The sequence below is a fragment of the Danio rerio genome, chromosome 21 (genome assembly GCF_052040795.2).
Source record: "Danio rerio strain M-AB ecotype USA chromosome 21, GRCz13ab, whole genome shotgun sequence".
Classification (NCBI taxonomy): Eukaryota; Metazoa; Chordata; class Actinopteri; order Cypriniformes; family Danionidae; genus Danio; species Danio rerio.
The window spans coordinates 44164286-44186824 of record NC_141041.1 but is presented as its reverse complement, the minus strand read 5'-3'; the positions used below and the strand labels follow the sequence as shown (position 1 = coordinate 44186824).

Genomic DNA, 22539 nt, shown 5'->3' with positions numbered 1-22539 from the left:
TCAGAACTAACACTCAGTGCTGAGACAGTGTGTCGTGTGTGCTTCTGTTCGCTCTTCACCTTTGTGCCAGTTTGAGAGATGAGGGTCCCTGATATTTGGAGGTCAGCAACAAGGCGTTTTCCAGGAACTTGAGGGCAAGTTCACAGGCCATCATACTATGAAGCACAAGACCTATCTTACTCTGTACGGGAGATAAATACATAAATATATTCAGATTTACACTGTAAAAAATGAATCTTGAGGCTTGTAATTTTCATTAAAAATACTGATGTGTTCATCAAAAATAATGTGCATATAATCTTTCAAAATTGATATTCTGGATTATAAATTTTTTTTTTGAATATTTCGCTTATAAAATAAAGAGATAAAATTTACTTATTTTAAGCAAACCAGTGCAACTGAGAAACCAATCCAGCTAATAATATTGGGAAAAGACTGCTACACGTTTATTTTAAGAAAATTCACTTAATCATGCTGATTTATTTGAGATGTTTGCATTTGAATCGAATAATATCCAGCTCTAGGCCCGCAGAACCACACACATTTTAGGCACACACAATCTAGGCAAACCATATATGGTTACGACGGATGTTAATGTTATTAACCTGTTTTTGGACATCGTCATCCATATATTTTGATATATCTGGTTAATAAACATTGTACACAATAAACAATAGTGTTCACTTTACTTTATTTCACAAATATTGTGATCGAGACGCGTGAATGGGGAGCGTTGTTTCCGATTGCCATATACTACTAGACTGAGTTTCTATCAGTCATCATAGATGATCAGTCAGGTACTCGTTTGCTGGCCTTGCTGAATGATCTAAATTGGACAGGTTTAATTTATTTAATGGATTCATTTATAATGAAGGAAATAATAGCAAGTTATTATAGGCAGTAATTCATTTTATTTGTAATAAAAATCTTTTTACATGTATGAGCATAGCACTATATCAATATTTTACTCAAGCGATTAAATAGTGTGTATTTGCTTAATTTTCTAATAACTTTTTAGTCAATGATTTCCCACATTTAAACTGTAGTAATTTAAAGTAAGCACTATATTGTTTTTAAACCAAAATTTAGCAATAGAAACAAATTAACTATTAATAATTAATTCAAAATAAATAATAATAATAATAATTATATATATATAACAGCTGTAACAGTTTGGTAAAAGATATTCATTTATAATCAGATAATCAGTTAAGATTATCAACCTAAAACTATATTATATATCGTTTAAATGATTAATTATAGTAATTCTTTTTAATGTGACACATTATTGTTTGCTTTTTAGCAAACAACAGAGGGGTGTGGTTAATATTGAGGCTGAAGTCATCAAAATAAAGTTGAAAGAAGGATCACCGCTCCAAACACTGAAGCAAACAGTCAGACTTTGATGATTTTGAAGATTTACAAAAAATCTTTGTTATTCAGTGGATTAACTAGCACAGATGAATTATTCACCTAAAGAATAACAATGTGCGCTAGCAAAATAAACACTGTATAATTCACACAGACTTCAAAAGGGCACCTAGCATGCTAAATCAACTTTTGGGACAGAATCGGTGTAGGTATAGTGTGTACGCACTAATATTGCACTGATATACACACAACTAAAAATCCCAGAGATTTTAAGGCCCATCTCAATGTGACCAATCCCTAGTAGCAAAGAATTCTGGCCCAGATTTGGCATAAAGCTGGGACATCAGGCATTCATCCGGCACTGGCATACAGCATGTGGGCCAACCATGGCCTGGGTTTGGCAGAGGTGGCACCGTCTATAATGCGGCACACAAGATTTGGGCCAGATGTAAAACGTAGTATTTGGCCCAGATTTTTAAAATTGATTGTGGGCCACGTGAGTTTGGCCAGTCTTGACCCACATTTAAAATACATAAAAATAATTTTTGATTAAATAAATCAATTCTACCAATCATGTCACTGAGAAAAAACAAGGCCCATAGTGTGCCTAAAGCGCAACGCTTCATAGGTTTATTAATTTCATTGCAATCGTGACACACCAACCTTACTGGCCCAGTTCAGGCCCAGTTCAGAGTTATTAACTTGGCTTAGACTTGGCCCAGATATGGTCTGTGTTTGGCCCTTGTCTGGAAGCCAGATTTGGTCCAGTCATGTACCGTAATTCACTGCGGCATGTGGGCCAAGCAAAACCTGATTGTGTGGGCCAGAGCTGGGCCAGAGAAATTTTGCTATATGGGATGTGACATAGCAGTGTGGTTTTCCCCGCACAAAAATATTGATTGATAGAAAAACAGAAAAAAATTTAAATTTTTTTAAACAAGGAAATTTCTATTTTTTTCTGCTTTAAAATATGTTGCTTACTTCAAATTAAGAGTCTTGTTATTCATTATCATCACATTTGAATCATTATTACTCACATCCAGTAAAGCCATCTCAGGGTGATCTTCTCCACACACCAGCAGCATCAGGTATCTTGCCCGGTACAACAACCGCAGAGCCGTCACTGTCTGACCACCAGCAAAGCAATACAGACCCAGGAGCCTCTGCACAAAGAAGAAAGAAATTTGCTCATTTTAATCCATCCTACAACCCATGATGCTTTGCATGAATTATAGAAGTAACTGTGGTTAAACAGTGAAGTTTTATATAAAGTGGGTACAAAAACATTACAATATTCTCTATACAATTCAGACATTGAATATTAAAAGTAAACAAATTGCATATAGAAAATTACTTTCAGTAGACAAAAAATTCGCAAGCCCTAGTCTGCAGTGCCCATGTGGAACACTAGAGGGCGTATAGACTTTGTTTTCTGTGAATTCCAAATCCCATGTTCCTCAATAGTATCTTGATGCAGCTTTGACGATGCAAGCTGAGACTTCATATCTCAGAGATGCAATGTCAGACACAATGAGAGGGATCAGGATGCAGACCTAGTGCAGTGCAATCTGCACTTTTTAATGTGCTCACCTAACCCCACCCCTAACCCTACCTGTCACAGTGGCATCACTCACTCTATTGAGTGCATTGTGTCTGACATTGCAACGCTGAGTTAAGGCTGCATCCAGATACTATTGGACACAATGCCCTAAGTTGAGCTGGTGACGTCACTGTGGTAGGGTTAGGGTGGCCATTAAAAAGCATTGCATACAGCTCAGATTGCAACTGCACCAGGTCTGCATTCAGATTCCTTTGCTTTCTCATTTTGTCTATTGAATTCAGCTGTGCGTTGTTATCCTGTTTAATTTTGTGTGTATTAGAGTTTGCCTCAGTTGTCTCCTCACTGCTTCTGTATTATGTTACTCCTGCCCTTCTGTTCCAAGTTATTTTGGTTTTGTTATTTGCTCGAATTGTGCTTTCTGTTTTTTTTTTGTGTAATCTGATATCACTCGGGGGTGGCACTTTGGCTCAGTGGTTAGCACTGTTGCCTCACAACAAAAGGGTCGCTGATTCGAATTCCGGCTGGGTCAGTTGGCATTTCTGTGTGGAGTTTGCATGTTCTCCCATGTTGGCATAGGTTCCCTCCGGGTGCTCCAGTTTCCTCCAGAGTCCAAAGTTCTCATGTCCAAACTTGGTCCTGGAGGGCCAGTGTCCTGCAAAGTTCAGTTCCAACCCCAATTCCAACACACCTGGGCTGGGTATTCAAGCTCTTACTAGACTTTCTAGAAACATCCTGCAGGTGTGTTGAAGCGAGCTGGAGCAAAAATCTGTAGGACACCAACCCTCCAGGACCGAGTTTGGACAACCCTGCTACAGGTGAATTGAATAAACTATGAAGTTATAATGAAATATTATTTAATATTCATATGAAATATGAATAAAAGGACTAAGCTGAAGGAAAATTAATGAATGAGTAATATCACTTGGGGCAAAGCAGTGGCGCAGTAGGTAGTGCTGTCGCCTCACAGCAAGAAGGTCGCTAGGTCACTGGTTCGAGCCTCGGTTCAGTTAGCGTTTCTGTGTGGAGTTTGCATGTTCTCCCTGCGTTCGCGTGGGTTACCTCCGGGTGCTCCGATTTCCCCCACAGTCCAAAGACATGCGGTACAGGTGAATTGGGTAGGCTAAATTGTCCGCAGTGTATGAGCGTGTGTGTGTGTGTGGATGTTTTCCAGAGATGGGTTCCGGCTGGAAGGACATCCGCTGTGTAAAAACTTGCTGGATAAGTTGGCGGTTCGTCCCGCTGTGGCCATCCCAGATTAATAAAGGGACTAAGCCGACAAGAAAATGAATAAATGAATGATTGAATAATATCACTTGGATTATTACACTCAAAAAATGACGTTTGTTCAAACTATATTTATTAAAAATTGAGTTGAAACGACACTTTTTCTGTGACAACTTGTTTTATGCTTAATCGACTTAAATCTGTAAAACTTAATTCCTTCATGTTGTCACAACACAGATTGATTGTGTGGAACCCGGCATTTTTTAGTGTATGTTAAATAAATAAGACAAATAACCACACAAACTATATAGAGAATATATCCCTCCTGTAGGGAAAACAAAAGAAAAATAATCTGGAGAATTATCATTATTCATTTTCCTTCGACTTAGTCCTTTTCTTCATCAGGGCTCACCACAGCGGAATGAACCGCCAACTTATCCAGCAAATGCTTTACACAGTGGATACCCTTCCAACTGCAACCCCGTACTGGAAAACATCCATTCACACACATACACTACAGACAGCTTAGCATATGCAATTCACCTTAAGTGCATGTCTTTGGACTGCTGGGGAGACCGGAGCACCCGGAGGAAACCCACGTGAACATAGGGAGAACATGCAAACTCCACACAGAAATACCATCGAACATGAATCGCCCTAATTACATCATTAACTTGATTTAAATTCCTTTTCTAATTACTGTCTCAAAACTAAATTAATACTCATTAAGAAATTGAACTACTAGACTAAATACTATAAAAAATCCCCATAAATCTTAAAGTGTAGACAATAGACATTAAACTCTTTTTAAAGTTTATCAGACAGGGCTTTTTACCTTTAGTAAAAAATTTTCACTTTAGAAATTGTCACCGTATTTCATACTTAGTGTTGGGATAAAGATAATATTTAAAACACTTAAGTCATTTTTTTTTAAAAAGTAGTTAAATGTGCTGCTTGGTTACTTTTTAAGAAAGAAATGTGAAAGTATGTGTTATGTTTTTTGCAGGAGTAAGATGTATGAGTAACCTTTTAATAAGAAAGTTTACTGTATTTTAGACAAATATACTTCAAGTAACGATAATTAAATTACCTAAAACTAAAAAGTAGTCCCTCACAATATTTTTTCAAAGGAAAAGTATTTTATAATAAGCTATTTTACTATATTTTAAACAAGCATATAGGGTATATGCGAAAGGTCTTTTAATTTGTCAGTTACCTGGGTTAAGCATTTCCGGTATGCTATTACAAAATCGTCACATTTAAAGTTTGTGTTCTTTAAAAACTAGAGATCTCCACTGGTTGTGTAACGAGGAGACTGACACAGAGGGATCCATTTACTCAGAGTCAGAAACAGTCCGGGGTAATATACAGGAGATCAGGCAAGGAATACCGCTCAGAGATGTTGGCCGTGGCAGAACAAGACTTCGCACTGAACTGGTGCTTGAGCGTGGCTTATAACAGGTGGCGTGGGTCGTTAACGGGATTCAGTTCAGGTGTGTGCGCAATCAGTTAAAGTGGATGATGTAATGCTAAAAGTCCGGAGATGGTGGCCTCTGCTGGCCAGCGAGGGGAATGACCGAGTCGGTGACAGGTTGAGTGATATCCGATAGAGATTGTACAAGAAGCACTGCATTAAATTGCATTTTTCCCCACTGTCTTTAAAATATGAACATTTATTTTACCCCAGTATAATGGAGCTTCTGTGCTAGCCTGCTAATCCTGACATGCGTGTGCAGGGCCGGAGTGGGACTCTTTTTCAGCCCTGGAGTTTCAAGCCTCAGACCGGCCCACCTCAGTTCAAGACGGACTATATTAAAATAAGGTCATTTCCAGTTCAGTTTCTAATACTCTATCACGTCTTTTTTTGAGAAAACAGCTGCTTTAGAACTTTAAATGTTCAACAACCCTAACAGTATTATATTTCTTGACAATAAAAATGAAAAGAAAAAAAAATAATAATAACATACTCAGTCGAGGATCAAACCCGGGTCGGCAGCATCAAAATTTAATGTGCTAACCACTGGACCACAACAGTTATATATAGAGAAGTGACTCATCTGAGTTATATCATCATTAACCTGCAGGCTGGATATATATAAAAAGAGTAGAGCTGCGGTAAAATAATGAATAAGAAGACAAGTAAATAAATAAGGTCAAGTAAATAAATAAATTAATTTAAAAAGTGTGACTGCTGAGAGCAACAGATTCTGAAGCTAGGGACACCGGCCCTCGCGGCCAAAAAACGGACCGGCCCACCGGGAATTCTCCCGGTCCTCCCGATTAGCCAATCCGGGCCTGTGCGTGTGCAAGTAAAAGGCTTTTTGTCTCGTTTTACATTTGACCAACTAAATAAATGCTAAAGTCTATTAAACTGATTGTATATTAATTACATTACAACATCGATGCTGTAAAAGGAACCGTATAAAATGGAAAAAAGTCACATTAACCATTCACCGGAAGTTTATCAGTATGGGAAGAAACACTAGCTCTGCATATTCTTTATTACATAAATAAGTAAATAATAAATTAAATTACAATTAATAAATAATAATAAATTAATAAATAAATTACATAAACATGTAAAAAGTAATCCCTTACATCACTTTTATAAGTAAGTAAATACTGTAACTAGTTCCTATGTAAATTACACCCAACACTGACCAAAACATTATTTTCATAACTGACACAAAATAAGTCGAATGCACCTCCTTGTCAGTTTTCACTGTATGGATTATTTGTAGCACAATTTTTATGTATTTATTTATTCATTTAAACAGACTTACATATTCCTGTATAGTGCTGGGATGCTCAATTCCCAGGACTCTCTCACTGATCAGCACTGCCCTCTGCTGGTGACTGAGCGCCTGACAGTAATAAACACAGCCCGTTCATCATTTCAGTCACTTTTTGTCATATTTATTTGAACTTCAAACACATGAGATTGAAGAACATGTGATACCTCAGCGTATTCTCCGAGGATGTAGTGTATTCGTCCCAGCAGCCGCAAACAGACACAGACATCCTGATGCAGAGCCCCATAGACATTTGTGAAGAGAGCCAGAGCCTGGCAGATTAACTCGCAGCCCTCTTTCAGGCAGCCTTCACATACACACATCAAAAAGGGTTTTAATATTGTTTTTGTTTTGATATGTGCTATGATTTAAATGTTTAAAAAGTTTAAACTGCATTATTATATTTTTAATAGAATTTTAATAACTCATTTCTAATAACTAATTTCTTTGGTCTTTGTCATGATGAACAAAAAAAAGTACTTTCTTCAGAAGAAAAAATATAGGAAATTCATAGTAAATATAGGAAAAAGAACAATACACATATATACACACACACACACACACACACACACACACACACACACACACACACACACAATCATATTATTTGTTTAAAATGCTAATAATGTGTATAAAATGCACACTACCTGACAAAAGTCTTATCGCCTATCCAAGTTTAAGGAACAACACATAATAACTTGACTTCTACTTGATCATTTGGTATCAGAAGCGTCTTATATGAAAGTCAAAGGCCTCTAGAGTATGCTTATTTTTCTAAAATAAAATATAATCATGCCTTGATTTTAACTATTTAATTAGGAAAGTGTTACATGTCCATGTATTTATTATTATTTGTTTATTTCTGTTACTTTGTTGCCCTGAAGTGTTTTGTTGCTGTTTGTGTTTCGATTAAGTTGATTCCTCCGCACCTGCAGACCACTGCCCGCCGGCGGTTTTAAGAGCTCACGCTGCATTGTTTCAGTGAAGGGGATTTGAGCGGCCGTCCAGACGCGGAGTTCTGCTCCTTTTGTGTTTAGCCTTTGTTTGTGTTTTCTCCTCACACTTTGCTTACGTTTGGTTATTCAGTTAATAAAACCCCTAGACCCATCCATTTGTGCTATCCCTTATTTGATGTTGTGACCGTGGTCGTAATAGACAGTAAGGTCAGTCTTTGCTTAGACAAAAGTCTTGTCACTAAACAAAAATAATGTACAGTATTGAATATAAAGTCATGGTGTGCAGTGGTAAAATAATGAATATTGTGTATGACTCCCATGAGCTTGGAGGACTGCATCTATACATCTCTGCAATGACTCAAATAACTTATTAATAAAGTCATCTGGAATGACAAAGAAAGTGTTCTTGCAGGACTCCCAGAGTTCATCAAGATAATTTGGATTCATCTTTAATGCCTCCTCTTTCATCTTACTATGCTCAATAATGTTCTATATCAGGGGTCACCAATCACGGTCCTGGAGGGCCGGTGTCCCTGCAGGGTTTAGCTCCAACTTGCCTCAACACACCTGCCTGGGTGTTTCAAGTATACCTAGTAAGAGCTTGATTAGTTTGTTCAGGTGTGTTTGATTAGTGTTGGAGCTAAAATCTGCAGGACACCGGCCCTCCAGGAACAAGTTTGGTGACCCCTGTTCTATATCTATATCTGGTGACTGAGCTGGCCAATCCTGGAGCACCTTGACCTTCTTTGTTTTCAGGAACTTTGATGTAGAGGCTGAAGTATGAAAAGGAGCGCTATCCTGCTAAAGAATTGGCACTCTCCTGTGGTTTGTAATGTAATGGGCAGTACAAATGTCTTGATACCTCTAGCTGTTGATGTTGCCATCAACTCTGCAGATCTCTTGTAAACCCCCATACTGAATGTAACCTCACATCATGATTTTTCCTTCACTAAACTTGACAGATTATTTGTTAAAATTTTGGGTCTCTGTGGGTTCCAGTAGGTCTTCTGCAGTATTTGTGATGATTGGGATGCAGTTCAACAGATGATTCACTAAAAAAATTGTTGGTTACGTATGTAACCGTGATTCTGTGAATTCCAGATGACCGCCAGAGACGCTGTTTACACAGTGGATAATCGCAGCGCCAGCTGGATAGGCCAAGGAACAATATACCAACAAAGTCACATGGTGAAGCGAGCTGAGCTGAGGTATATAATCTGCTACAGCTCTTGCCCTTCCGAGTGACAGGGAACTCTGGCGGTCATCCGGAATTCACAGAACCACGGTTACATATGTAACCAACGTTCTGTTTCATTCCTCCTGACCGCCAGAGACAGTGTTTACGCAGTGGATGACCCATACCAGAAAAGTCATGAGGAAGAAAAAACTCACCAGAAGACATACGGAGTCACTTGCGGAGAACAGCTGAGCCTTTATCCTTAGAGTCAGCAACACTGATATTGTAGAACCTTGCACATGTACATGGAGAAGACCATGTCGCTGCTGCACAGATCTCTGCAAGAGAAACACCCTTAAAAGCAGCCCAGGAGGAGGGAATGGCTCTAGTATAATGGCAAGTGATGGCACCAGGTATAGGTTGCAGAGCCCTCTTATAGGCCAAAACAATGAAATCAACAATCCATCATGACAGTCTTTGTTTGCTTAGAGGTGCACCTCTCCTAGCTTCTCCATAACAGACAAACAGCTGTTCTGATCGTCTTAACTGTGTAGTAGCTGCCACATAAGATTTCAAGGCACGCACAAGGCATAGAAACAGAGAACCTTGGCCAGAAGGTGATGGTTGAAAGGACTGCAATTTAATTGACTGGTTAATAAATTGCTGCAACAAAACTTTAGGGAGGAAAGATGGATTAGGCCAGAGGGTAACACCAGAGTCGTCTGGTTTCCATCACAAGCAGGATTGACTCACTGACAAAGCGTGCAGCTTACACACTCTGTTTGTAGAAGCAACAGCCAAGAAGAAAGCCGTCTTTAAGGACTTCCACTTTAGATCTAACCTCTTCTTAAGGTTCAAATAGAGACTGGCAGAGAGACTCCTGCACCAGAGGCAAGTTCCACACCAGAGAACGAGAAGAACGAGTTGGATTGAGACATTTTGCGCCCTTCAAAAAACTGCAAACTAGGCTATCAGACCCTAAAGAGGAACCATTTACAGATGCATAATGGGCCAAGATGGCTGCCACGTAGACCTTTAGTGTGGATGCAGCCTTGCCACTCTCTAACAGCCCTTTTAAAAAGGTTAAAACTACTGGAACTCTGCATTGCACAGGATTAAGATTCCGAGTCGCACACCATGAACAAAATGACTTCCATCGGTAAGCCTAAAGCTTCCTTGTAGAAGCTGCCCTTGAGTTAAGAACTGTGTGGATGACTGAAGGCTCACATTCTTCTAATAAAGGGTTGGTCCCAGAGGCCACACCCATAACTGTAGACGTGCTGGATCTGGATGCCAAATATGACCATCTAGTTAAGACAACAGCTCCCTCCTGCCTTCAAGTTGCCTCGGTTGGTTCACCAACAACGTTAGGAGCAAGGGAAACCATGGTTTGGACAGCCACCGTGGTGCTATTAGAAGTACACGGTGTCTGCCCTGAGCAATCCTGTGCAGTGTCTTCCATATCAGAGGTATTGGAGGAAAAGCATAAAGAAGGCGGTTTGGCCAGTCGTGTGACAGTGCGTCTTGTCCTAACGGGCTGAACCCTTCAATCTGAGCAAACCACAATCGCAATGAGTTGTGTTTCTCGTCGCAAATAGGTCTACTTCTGCCCTGCCAAACTCTGTCCAAATGTCCTGGACTACATCCAAATGAAGTCTTAACTTCCCTGGATCAATCTGATTCCTGGACAGAGCATCTGCAGTCCGATTGACTGCCCCTGGCAGATAAACAGCCCTTAGTGATGCAAACCGAAGAAGAGACCATGTGAGAATCATGTGCGTGAGACGCAACAAACTCTTGGACCTTGTACCTCCTTGGTGATTCAAATTGAACATCGTTGATGGGTTTTCCGACCGGATTAGGCCATGTCGACCTGCTAAAACAGGAAGAAAATGCCTCAGGGCCAGCAAAACTGCCCGCATCTCCAATACATTGATATGGTCTCTTGACTCGTCTCTTGACCATCTGCCACTGATACCTCTGTGGTTACATACTGCCCCCCAACCCATAAGGGACGCATCGGTTGTTATAACCTTTCGGCGGGAGGGAACAATCCCTTACGGTACCCGGCTGTCAAAAAGGCAGAAGATTGTTCCATACCTGCAGGGGCCGCAGATGGAGCAATCCCAGGGGAATTACACAAGAGGCTTCCGTTAGCATCCCCATCAACCTCAGGAGCACGCTAAACTGTATAGATACTCCCAAACAAAACTGGCTCAAGAGGTCTGTCGTCTGAGACTGAATCGATAGTCATCCTGATGAATGTGACTCTGGTTGTAGACTTTGTGAAAGGCGTTTCTTAGGCGTTTCTTTCTTGTTAAAGGCGTTACTTTCTTCGACAACAGATATCCAGCCATGTGCTTACTGTTCAGGCTAGGTTTCTTAGGACGAGGCGCTCCAGAAGCCCCCACTTTCAGTAACTCTAGGCCCACTGGTAAAGCAACAGCATCCTGATTGTGGCTTAGCCCAGCCAAACGCACCTGTCTCTATGACAGGGGCAGCAAACTACAATGCGGGCACGGATCGGTTAGCTTGTCTTACAGATGTTGAACGCCAAGACAGCATGTGCAGATATTGTGTCCGTCGTCCGGGATAAGCTCATTAGGACAGAGCTTGCAAGTTATCGGGAAAACCGTGGAAATGGCCTAATAAGCCATGAGAATGTGTCGAACTGACCAACCAAATAACTTACCACGGCTAAGACCGTTGGCTAACGTTAACATTAGTGATATAACGTAACGCACGATATAATCTCGCTAACCGTCGACCGAAAACTGGACCTCCGGATGCACTGAGAGAAACAGAAAACAAGAAAATCATCACTAGCTAAAATATAGTGATCGTCCACGGTTAAGTCAGTTTGGCAGAACGGGGCATATGTCCAATAACAGACAAGAAAAACACACAGAGTATTTGTAGCTGTAGAAAAAGTATCCCCCGGATAGAACCCCGAGGTAAATGTCACATAAACACTAACCGCATTTCGGTATAAAACCTCCGGATAGTACCATGAGATAATTACCACTCGGACATAAAAGTGACAGTGTCACGGTGTTCAATCTCTGGATAGTACCGTGAGATATATGCTATAACTTAACTCAGATGCTTACGAAAATACAGCGTCTAGCCCCTGGATAATACAGCGAGGCAAATGACACTTATACATTACAGCTGAATGTAAGATAATGAAGAAAAACTCACCCACAGTCCATGATATATTAGAGTGAATGATCCTAGATCAGTAACAAAGGAAAAACCAACCGTAGTCCGAAGATGTCAAAAAACATATAGCAATGTGCGTGCAGCAGATCGCTCCCATTACATTGGGAAAACAGGTGACCGCTGCAAATTGCGCTTTAATGTTTGGCTGTCAACTGTATGGTATGAAAACCTTATATACCTGCTAGATGAACCCGTCTCATACAGCTGCCATTGCACAGCTCAAAGACACTTTGTAGAGTGCAATTTAACACAACTGCCTCTAGGAGTCGCCAATGGAAATAAAACAGACACACACAAAAAATGTGCGTACGCCAGCCATAAAGCTGGCGTGGAGCTGCTCACATTCCCACGTTCAGTTCATCGTTAGTAAATCCAAACGTGAGCGATTCTGAGCGTAAAACCTGGCTTACGCAAAGTTTGTGTGCGTATGCAATGTTGATACATGAGGCCCCTGTAGCGGATTATATACCTCAGCTCGCGTCACCATGTGACTTTGTTGGTATATTGCTCCTCGGCCTATCCAGCTGGCACTGCAATTATCCACTGTGTTAACACTGTCTCTGGCGGTCAGGAGGAATGAAACAGAACTACCTTCTGCCACGAAGTCAAGTTATTATTTCTTGCTCTTATAACTGGGCTCGATGACAAGACTTTTGGCAGGTAGGGTACATTACATTATACAGTACATTATACTATAAAACTTTTCAAACAATATTTACCTTGCTGGACCTTCATCTGACCACGGTGCAGGAGATAAAGAGCATCACTGGCCCTCGGAGAGATGTGCTTCACCACAGGGAAAATATTAAGGATGTCTTCCTCAGTGAATACAACATTCTGTCCAGAATCAAACTGATACTCTCTTAAAAGAATCTTAAAAAGAGAGAGATCCAGAGTGAGAGATGAACACAGACACTTCTAACAAAGTATTCAGTAAACATTAAACATCTTTTTTGCTCAAACTGGGGTTTATTAATATTAATTTTTATTTTGTCTGTGTACATTTTTTTACTTTTAAAGTTCCATCAATGGGCGAAATAGTGGCTTAGTGGCACTGTTGCTTCACAGCAAAAAGATCGCTGGCTTGAGCCTCCGCTGGGTCAGTTGGCATTTCTGTGTGGAGTTTGCATGTTCTCCACGTGTTTACGTTGGTTACCTCTGGGTGCCCCGGTTTCCCCCACAGTCCAAACACATGCAGTATAGGTGAATTGAATAAGCTAAATTGGCCGTAGTGTATGTATGTGAATGAGAAGTATGGGTGTTTCCCAGTACTGGATTGAAGCTGTAAGGGCATCTACTGTGTAAAGCATGTGCTGGACGTTGTTTATTCAGTTTTTGTGCAGGTTTAAATTTGAAATTTCTAAATTTAATTTCATTTATTAATGAAATGTCAGCAGTATACAGAATAATTTGCTAAAGATTTGTTTTGAATGGCCCGGTTGGGCATTAAAATTCAAATGTAGTAACTTTTTAGCCATATATTTTAAACAATGTGTCAAAACAAACTCTAGTTATATACATATATTTTTTCAGCATAACCTTTCTTAAAATAAGTTTTAAAAACTATAATAAACTAGATTTATGCACCACAGTCTGTTCAGGTCGGTATCCTCACCAGGTAGCTACAGACACAGAGAACTTTTAAACAAATGTTTATGAGCAGTTTCAAATAGTTTAAGACCCAAAACACCATATTTCAGTTAATTGAACAGTTTTTAAGTCTTTGTTTTTGAAATAAAATACATTTTAAGACCTTTAGATACTCCACTGACACCCTGTTTATTGTTCTACTGAAGAGTAAAAGGCAGCTACATCTTCAGTGGTCTGAGTCAGAAAACTACCAGCAAATTTCAATTTCACAATTGCGGTGTGAACTATGTCCTTAAATGATGCAGTCTGACATACCTGAATGCCAGTTTTGATGGCAGTCTCTCTGAGCAGGGTGATCCTCTGCAGTCTGCATTTGTTCACGGCCTCCTCCACACTAACACTGCCAGACGGAAATGAAATCAGAGCTTTTCAAACAACCTTTAAAAGATTGTAGACACAGAAATTTAAATTCTCCCATCATTCACTCGCCCTTCCAAACCTGTTTGAGTTTCATTTTTCTGTTAAACACAAAAGAAGATGATTTAAAGAAAGTTGGAAACCAGTAACCATTGACTTCTATAGTGTCAATGATTAGTGTCAACCATTGACGTCTATCTGTGTCAGTGGCTACTGGATTCCAACATTATTTCATTCGTTAATTTTCCTTCAGATTAGTCCCTTTGTTTATCAGGGGTTGCCACAGCAGAATGAACCGCCAACTATTCCACCATATGTTTTACACAGCGGATGCCCTTCTAGCTGCAATTCAGTACAGGGAAACATCCATAAACACTTATTCACACACACACACACTATGGCCAATTTAGTCAATTCAATTCACCTATAGCGCATGTCTTTTTTTTCTCTTTGAAAAGTGATGTTTGAGTAAATGATAAATGCATTTTCATTTTTTATTGAACTATCCCATTAACTTGACTACTTGAGTCATCCTAAACCCTGTGTAAATTTAACCCTATGTTATCTTTGTTCACAGAGTACAATGCTAAACCTAGGATTAACATCCAAATATGCATAATTTTGGTTCAAGTGGTCGGACAAATTCAGTATGTGACCAGTTTCCATAATTGTTCCCTCATATATTGTCACGATTAGCAGCGATCTTTCATAAGATTGCTGGATTTCACTCTCAATAACCATGGACTACAAATCCGCCATTTCTGGACTACATTTTTATACATGCACTCCAGTCACAGACACACATGCTTCCTCATCTAAACTGATTACATTCACACCACCTGAGGATTGTCAGAGACTGATTGCACACACTATTTAAGCCACACAGTTACCCATTCAGTTTGCTGAGTCTTGTTATCTGTCACAGTGACATTACAACGCATTTTCCTAGCCTTGTTTATTTAGTTATCCCTGTCTGCTGCCTGCCTTTTTACCTCTCGCCTGTTTACTGATTTTGATTCTGGACTGTCTCCATGTACCTGTTTGCACCTGTGTTGACCTTTGCTTGCCTGACAACGAATAAACCTGCATTGTGGATCTTACCTCAGTTGTATGCGTCACTTCCTGTCGTTACATATATATTGTATGTAGATTGCTATAATTTTCTTTCCTGAATGGACTTATTTTAGTCTATAAAAGTGAGTTCAATTTTGTGGTCAAAGTTTGCATTTCTGTCCCCATCTGAATCAACTGTTTAACAAGACTTGTGATTGGTTGTCGAATGCTAGCAATCCAATTTTTTGCAGCGATAAGGCCAGTTTATAGTTTTGAGTGCACATGCTAGGTCTCTAAAAGAGCGCAACTCTCAAAAAACTTAACTACATGTCACACTCGCCACCTCTACCAAGCTGAACAATCACATTTACATTTACATTTAGTCATTTAGCAGACGCTTTTATCCAAAGCGACTTACAAATGAGGACAAGGAAGCAATTTACACAACTAAGAGCAACAATAAATAAGTGCTATAGGCAAGTTTCAGGTCTGTAAAGTCTAAGAAGGGAAGTATTAGTAGTATTAGTGTTTTTTTTTTTGTTGTTGTTTTTTTTTGGGTACAGTTAGTGTGATATTCAAAGAGGCAATTGCAGATTAGGAAGTGAAGTGGAGACTAAATAGTTGAGTTTTTAGTCATTTCTTGAAAGTAGCGAGTGACTCTGCTGTTCTGATGCAGTTAGGGAGTTCATTCCACCAACTGGGCAGATTGAGCGTGAGCGTTCGCGAAAGTGATTTCTTCCCTCTTTGGGATGGAACCACGAGGCGACGTTCATTCACAGAACGCAAGTTTCTGGAGGGCACATAGATCTGCAGAAGTGAGCGCAGATAAGAAGGAGCAAGGCCAGAAGTCACTTTGTAGGCAAACATCAGAGCTTTGAATTTGATGCGAGCAGCAACTGGCAGCCAGTGCAAACGGACTAGCAGCGGAGTGACGTGTGCTCGTTTAGGTTCATTAAAGACCACTCGTGCTGCTGCATTCTGGAGCAGTTGAAGAGGCTTGATAGAGTTAGCTGGAAGCCCAGCTAGTAGAGATGTTGTGCTCACAGTGACATGTCTTAGTATCATTTTTAGAGGTGCATGTCAGGGTAAGTTTTGCAAAATTAGTCACTGAAACTATTATGTTAAGAAATGTGTTAAAAAATTCTCTCAGTTTAACAACGCTTGGTAAATATTTTAGAAAGAGTTTAAATTCAATAATTTTGACTTGAACTGTATATTGTGATAAGGCAATCGCTTGAAGTATAAATCTGGCTTCAAACCTGCAAAATCATAACCCAGTAAATAGTTTCTGCTTTAAATGTGTGAAACGTCCAGAGATAAAAGCGCTGTTTAAAATGACGGTAACCCATGGTTAAGCACAGTGTGAAAGCCCTGTTTAAGATCTCAGTGTGGTCTTTGAGTGTTGAGCGCAGCCCCTCACCAGCACAGACTGTAGTGGTAATACTCCAGAGCCTCAGTGCTGATGGCTCTCCACAAATCGCTGGGAGTGAGGGTGGACCAGATGGTCACCGCACCACCTTCAGACACTCGACTGCGTCTCCTGCGACTCCTGCGTCTGGAAGCTAACCTGTCGCTCTGCTGAATGACTCCGGCATCGGCGAAGGAGCTCAAGAAGCAGTTTAGGAAATGGCTGACAGAGGCGGACAGAGCAGATGGTTCCACTGCCTACACAGGGAAAGAGGATTAGGGATACAAGTTTTGGCAAGAGAATCCAAACATACATCATTATCCCACAGAGTATTATTAATATCATAATTTCTGAACACTTACCAAAAGATACGTCTTAAACAGATGTTTTGCACATCTGGTGATCAGCTCACAAAGTGCAATTCTCTGAAAGAGGTTCAGATAAATAAATAAATAAATAAATAAATAAATAAATATATATATATATATATATATATATATATATATATATATATATATATATATATATATATATATATATATATATATATATATATATTTTTAACACATTTCATAATTGTATAATGTAGGCAAAGCTGTTATGCATCATTAGCAGGCCTGGATTAAGAATTCAGAGGCCCCATGGCACAATGTCCTGTAGGGGCCCTTGTTTTGCCTTGCAGAATGATATATAATAAATATATAAAAATGTCTGTATATAATGTACTACCCACATATTTTTTTATATATTCAATACTTAATTTCAAATGTATAGCAACTATGTTGATATGTTATAAAAATTAATATTTCCTTAACATATTTGTGAACTGCATCAAATCATGTGCCATGCTTTTTACAAGTTACGTTACTAAGCCTGTTATGAGAAATGTTTATTTGGGATGGCATACATAATTTCCTCCAACAACTTGCGCTATTTGCAGTGTATATAAACACTCTAAAATTTTTTCTTCCTCTCACAAGGGCCCCAAGTGTGCATGAGCCCCGTTGCTTGTGCCCGGGCCCTGACAAGTAGTAACCATCATTTTTCAAAGTGTTTCTAATTTTAGATGAATTATTTGTTGAATTTGTTTAGGGATGGGCAAAAAATAAATAAATAAACAAAGCCTATTATTTCATTTGACTAAATGTAGCTTAAGGGACCGAAGATACTTTTTACAACATTTCAAAAAAGCCAAAGAGCTGTGTATGTATGTATGCATATATATGTATGTAGTGTTACGTGCCAGCACACATTGGTTATTTATGTTAGTATTATGTGTCTCATTATCTTTTTCTTTCTATCACCCCAGTTCACTTCCTTGTGTTTGTCTACTGCTGTTCCTGATTGGCTGGTTCACCTACATTTGAAACAACCAATCCTGACACTGCCTTATGCTAATTGGTTCCTGAGTAACAACCCGATCTCGGCCAATCAGACCACTCCAGCTCACTATATATTTTTTGTCTGCCAGTAGTTTGTAAGTCTTTGTTGGCTCAATTTGTTATTGGTTTTTGTGCTTAATTGACTGATTGATTGATTGATTGATTGATTGATTGATTGATCAAGTTCAAGTGATTTAGTGGAGCAGTGTGGGTTCCTGACTGCCATGCAGGGATAGTGGGTTTGAATCCAGGCTGGTACAGCTATTTTGAAATGCTTAATATGAGTTTGAAAAGCTTTGTTCTTGTATCGTTTTGTTTCAACATTGGTCTGACATCCGAATAAACCCTTTAAGAATGAATATGTCTTGTTTTGGTCATAAAACAGGATTGTTGCTAAATCAGACAAGGTTGTGGTTGGAAGTAAACAAGAATTATTTATATTGTTAATTAAATTTCCCATTTATTGTATTTTATTAATGTCTACCCAAACCCTACACCCAACCATCACAGCACTGTAAAAATATTAATTATTGTTTTACAGTGTTACAAAAATGATGCTTAATTGATGGCGTAACATTAACTGTATCCTATCTAGACTACACCATAAAAAGTAACATAATTAAAATACATAAAACCATGATTTTTAAATATTTGTACAAGTTGGGATTCAAACCCAAAAGCCATTTAAAGCAAAGTAACAACGTGCACTCGCACGGTCCACTAGGTTAAATGCAACAGAGGTACTTTCTGACCCTGTCAATCAAATGCAGATTGGCAAGGTCTCGAAACGCTTCTGAACTGATCGATGCTTTGAATCGCTTTAGTCACGTGACCAGGTGTTTCGAAACACTTTAGTCACGCAACCTTGGTGTTACGGATCATGCTTCGGTGCAGTGTTTCAAAACACTTGCGCTTCTGGATCTCGACCCTGTGTCGAAACGTCAGTTTCACCTCAGCCATCCCTAATTGATTGATTGATTGATTTGGTGTTTAGATCCGCATTTTGTTCAGTTTTGTTGTGATATATTGTCTGTCTTCACCTTTATGTACACCGTGTTGTCATTTTGGTTTAGTCACTGTCTGTTCTTCCCTGTGTGTAATCATTCATTCCCCTTCCTCATGTTTCCCTACAGAGGTTTGCTAGACAGACTGGTAGGTAAGTATGTCACGTGATATACAATTCAACACACAGGCGTTCAACTGACTAGAGATACACCAGGGAAGAGGGAGAGCGCCATCCTGTGTATTTTTGGTTTAAGTGGCTAGTTATTGTAGTTTAGGTAAAACGTCTTTGGACGTTGAAGACTTATTTTTCACATTTGTTTATTAGACTAGACTACAGGGGATTTGATATTAGTAAAACTGTTTGGTGTTGATTGTTTCTTTGCTTTAGCGCCACCCATCTTCCTAATTTATGTTTTGGTTGTTGATTGTAAATAGCTCACTCACTGCTTCACTATTCACCGCCTGTCATAAGTCACTTTATTTGTACAGCAATTTTTGTTTGTGGTTGTTACTTTGACTACAATTCTCTTTGAGTGTTCGTTTGACCCTTGGTCATGTGTGCAACTCTACTCCCTAAGATTGCCCAGGGATTATAACATTTTTGGGGGCTCCCAAAAATGTTACAACCCCTGGGCAATCTAGAGAAGTGGGGTTGCACACTTGCACACCGGGACCAAGTTGTTACTCAGGAACCAATCAGCATATGCTGTGTTCACACCAGACGCGGAACGCGCGGATAAATTGCGCTATTCGCGAGTAAATAGCCGTGTAAACATTTGAGTTTACTCGCTTCATTCGCGCATCAAACCCTGCTTCATTCGCGTGTCAAATTCACTTCAGAACAGATGCGGATTCGCGTGATGGGCAGGGCTTCTGTCTGCCCGAAGACTCTAGCTTCATAGCTAAATGGCTAAAATGGATTTTATGAAAAAAAATAACTGTGTTTATGTGCTTTATGATACGTTTAGGGTCGTGTCTGAGTCCACTACATCCTTTCAGAGGTGCATCCAGCTCTGTGAGCTCATAAACTCCGCCAGAAACTTAACCTGGATGATGGAGGCTTTCAGCGGTGCTTCTGACTGAGCCAAGCCGAGTTTGATGAACTGTTGTCGGTGATGGCTGGAGGATTTCCCTCGGAACACCGACAACAGTTTCTACGTCACAATCACGCCCCCACAAGAGCAAGCTTCTGATTGGTTAACTTGGCGCGAATGTACGGTGAAGTTCAGATTTTCGAACTCAAGAGATTCACGCGAAACGCTCGTTAAGCGCGTCAAACGCGCAAACCGCTCAATTCGCCCCGCGCCATTCGCCCAATTTGCATCATTCACGCCACCCCATTCACGCGTATCGCGCCGCAGGATGTCTATTCGCGTGTTTGCATTGACTTAACATGTAAATCACTCGCGCTTGACGCCCGTTCCGCGTCTGGTGTGAACGCAGCATAGGCAGTGTCAGGATAGGTTGTACCAACTGGAGGTGAACCATCCAATTAGGAACAGCAGTAAGCAAAAACCAGGAAGTGAACTGGGGTGATAGAAAGAAAAATAATGATATACACATAATGAGACACATACATAAATACATAAATAAATATAATACGTGCTGGCACGTAACAGTAGTGTGTGACTGTGTACAGGTATAGCTGCACTGCAAAACCCAACACTGCAATTAATTACATAAAATGGGTTTAACCACAGGTGCCAGTTGTTTTACATAAACTGACAGTCCAAAATCAAATTAAGTTCTATTAACTTTGGAGAGTAAATGAGTTTGTTTACTCAAATGTTTTTTCTTAACAGTAATCTTAACATATGAGGTTTTACAGTGTGACTTCAGGCTTAAAAAAAAGCACACACTTACATAGACATGATCGAGTCTTTCTTTCAGTGGGATCTCCTCAATGTACTCCAGCACGGTGCCCAGATAGCGGATGTTGATGCCATGCTGATGCAGAGCCTCTGTCAGCGTCACACCATCTGTGGGCATCGATGTGTGCTCAAGACAATTCTTCATCTACAAACACACACAGTCAAAGATGTGATTCTGCACAACAGGCATCAGGAGATCATCATCTGTCACATTTCTGAAATCCCCATACTTACAAATGCAGGGATCTGATAGGAAATGAGGAAACTCGCTGCATCCTTTAACTGCTGTTTCTGTTTCTGGATTTCTTCAGTACTTTCCTTGGGGAAACGTACACCTGTTAAGACAAGACACTGTTGGTGAATAAGGTGAAAAGTACTGACCACAATTCAAAGTTTGTTAGAATATGCAAATCAGGCATTTTTTATGAACCATGCGTTAATTTGCATACATTTCTAACACTAGTCATTTTTAAAATTTATTTAAATTACTGATTTATTTATAATTGGTTGGTTTATTTATTTAATTCATTTATCTGACATATTAGAATAAAAACGTTTTAAAGATGGGATTTGGGGTCAATTTCTTAATTTATTTACACAGCAATCCAGTGACCCCTCTGAGGTTTAAGCTATACACCCTCACTAGTTTTGATTGTATGTTTTGTGACTTTGATGTGTGTGTTTTTTTTCTTTGTGTTTATTTTGTATCTTTTCTTTGTTGTTTTCTTTTATATTGTCTTTTGTTTGTCTAAAGTACGAGCCAATATTTGTTAAGCCCCCTTTTGATTTTTTTTTCTTTTTTTTAAATTTCCCAAATTATGTTTAACAGAGCAAGGAAATTTTCACAGTATGTCTGATAAAATTTTTTCTTCTGGAGGAAGTCTTATTTGTTTTATTTCGGCTAGAATAAAATCAGTTTTACATTTTTAAAAACCAATTTTGGGACAAAATTATTGGCCATTTTAAGCTAATTTTTTTTCGATAGTCTACAGAACCAACCATAGTTATAGAATAACTTGTCTAATTACCGTAACCTTCCTAGTTCATCCTATTACCCTAGTTAAGCCTTTAAATGTCACTTTAAGCTGTATAGAAGTGTCTTGAAAAATATCTAGTAAAATATTATTTACTGTCATCATGGCAACGATAAAATAAATCAGTTATTAGAAATGGGTTTCTAAAACTATTATGCGTAGAAATGTGCTGAAACAATATTCCCTCCATTAAACAGAAATTTTGGAAAAAAATAAACAGGGGCGCTAATAAGTCAGGGGGGCTAATAATTCTGACTTCCACTGTAAATATATATATATATATATATATATATATATATATATATATATATATATATATATATATATATATATATATATATGCTTAAAATAAAATGATAAAAAAAGATGGGATTTGGGCAATCTATTTTGACCACAAAATACAGGCAAAAAAAATTTATCTGTAGAATAAATTGTACATTTTTAGACATGTCTCTCTACAAAGACCTTCAGAATAT

The 22539-nt window shown here is 39.1% G+C and overlaps 1 protein-coding gene and 1 long non-coding RNA gene across 7 annotated transcripts in view; one reads left to right on the top strand and one right to left on the bottom strand.

Annotated features, from left to right (window-relative positions):
- The window catches only part of cluhb (CLUH binding protein of NUMT mRNA b), a 58344-nt gene that overhangs the window by 9645 nt on the left and 26160 nt on the right, over nt 1–22539 (bottom strand). For 4 of the 6 annotated variants that reach the window (XR_015520511.1, XR_015520510.1, XM_087301737.1 and 1 more), the window contains exons 13-22: nt 21264–21364; nt 21022–21174; nt 17134–17196; nt 16784–17028; nt 14209–14293; nt 13023–13176; nt 7116–7255; nt 6940–7020; nt 2409–2534; nt 60–181 (exon numbers count right to left, since the gene is read on the bottom strand). Coding sequence is in view for 3 of the 6 variants with exons in the window: in XM_087301737.1 (XP_087157863.1) it covers nt 60–181; nt 2409–2534; nt 6940–7020; nt 7116–7255; nt 13023–13176; nt 14209–14293; nt 16784–17028; nt 17134–17196; nt 21022–21174; nt 21264–21364 (1270 nt within the window). In the remaining 3 variants the exon portion in view is untranslated. Of the gene's footprint in view, nt 1–59; nt 182–2408; nt 2535–6939; nt 7021–7115; nt 7256–9296; nt 9420–13022; nt 13177–14208; nt 14294–16783; nt 17029–17133; nt 17197–21021; nt 21175–21263; nt 21365–22539 lie in introns of those variants that run through there. The other 2 variants (XR_015520512.1, XM_087301739.1) reach the window with 2 other exon arrangements.
- LOC147838945 (uncharacterized) overlaps nt 15765–22539 on the top strand; it is a 1276407-nt gene continuing 1269632 nt past the window's right edge. Inside the window, exon 1 of the long non-coding RNA XR_015520637.1 lies at nt 15765–16075. This is a non-coding gene — a long non-coding RNA (uncharacterized LOC147838945). The remainder of the gene's footprint in view (nt 16076–22539) is intronic.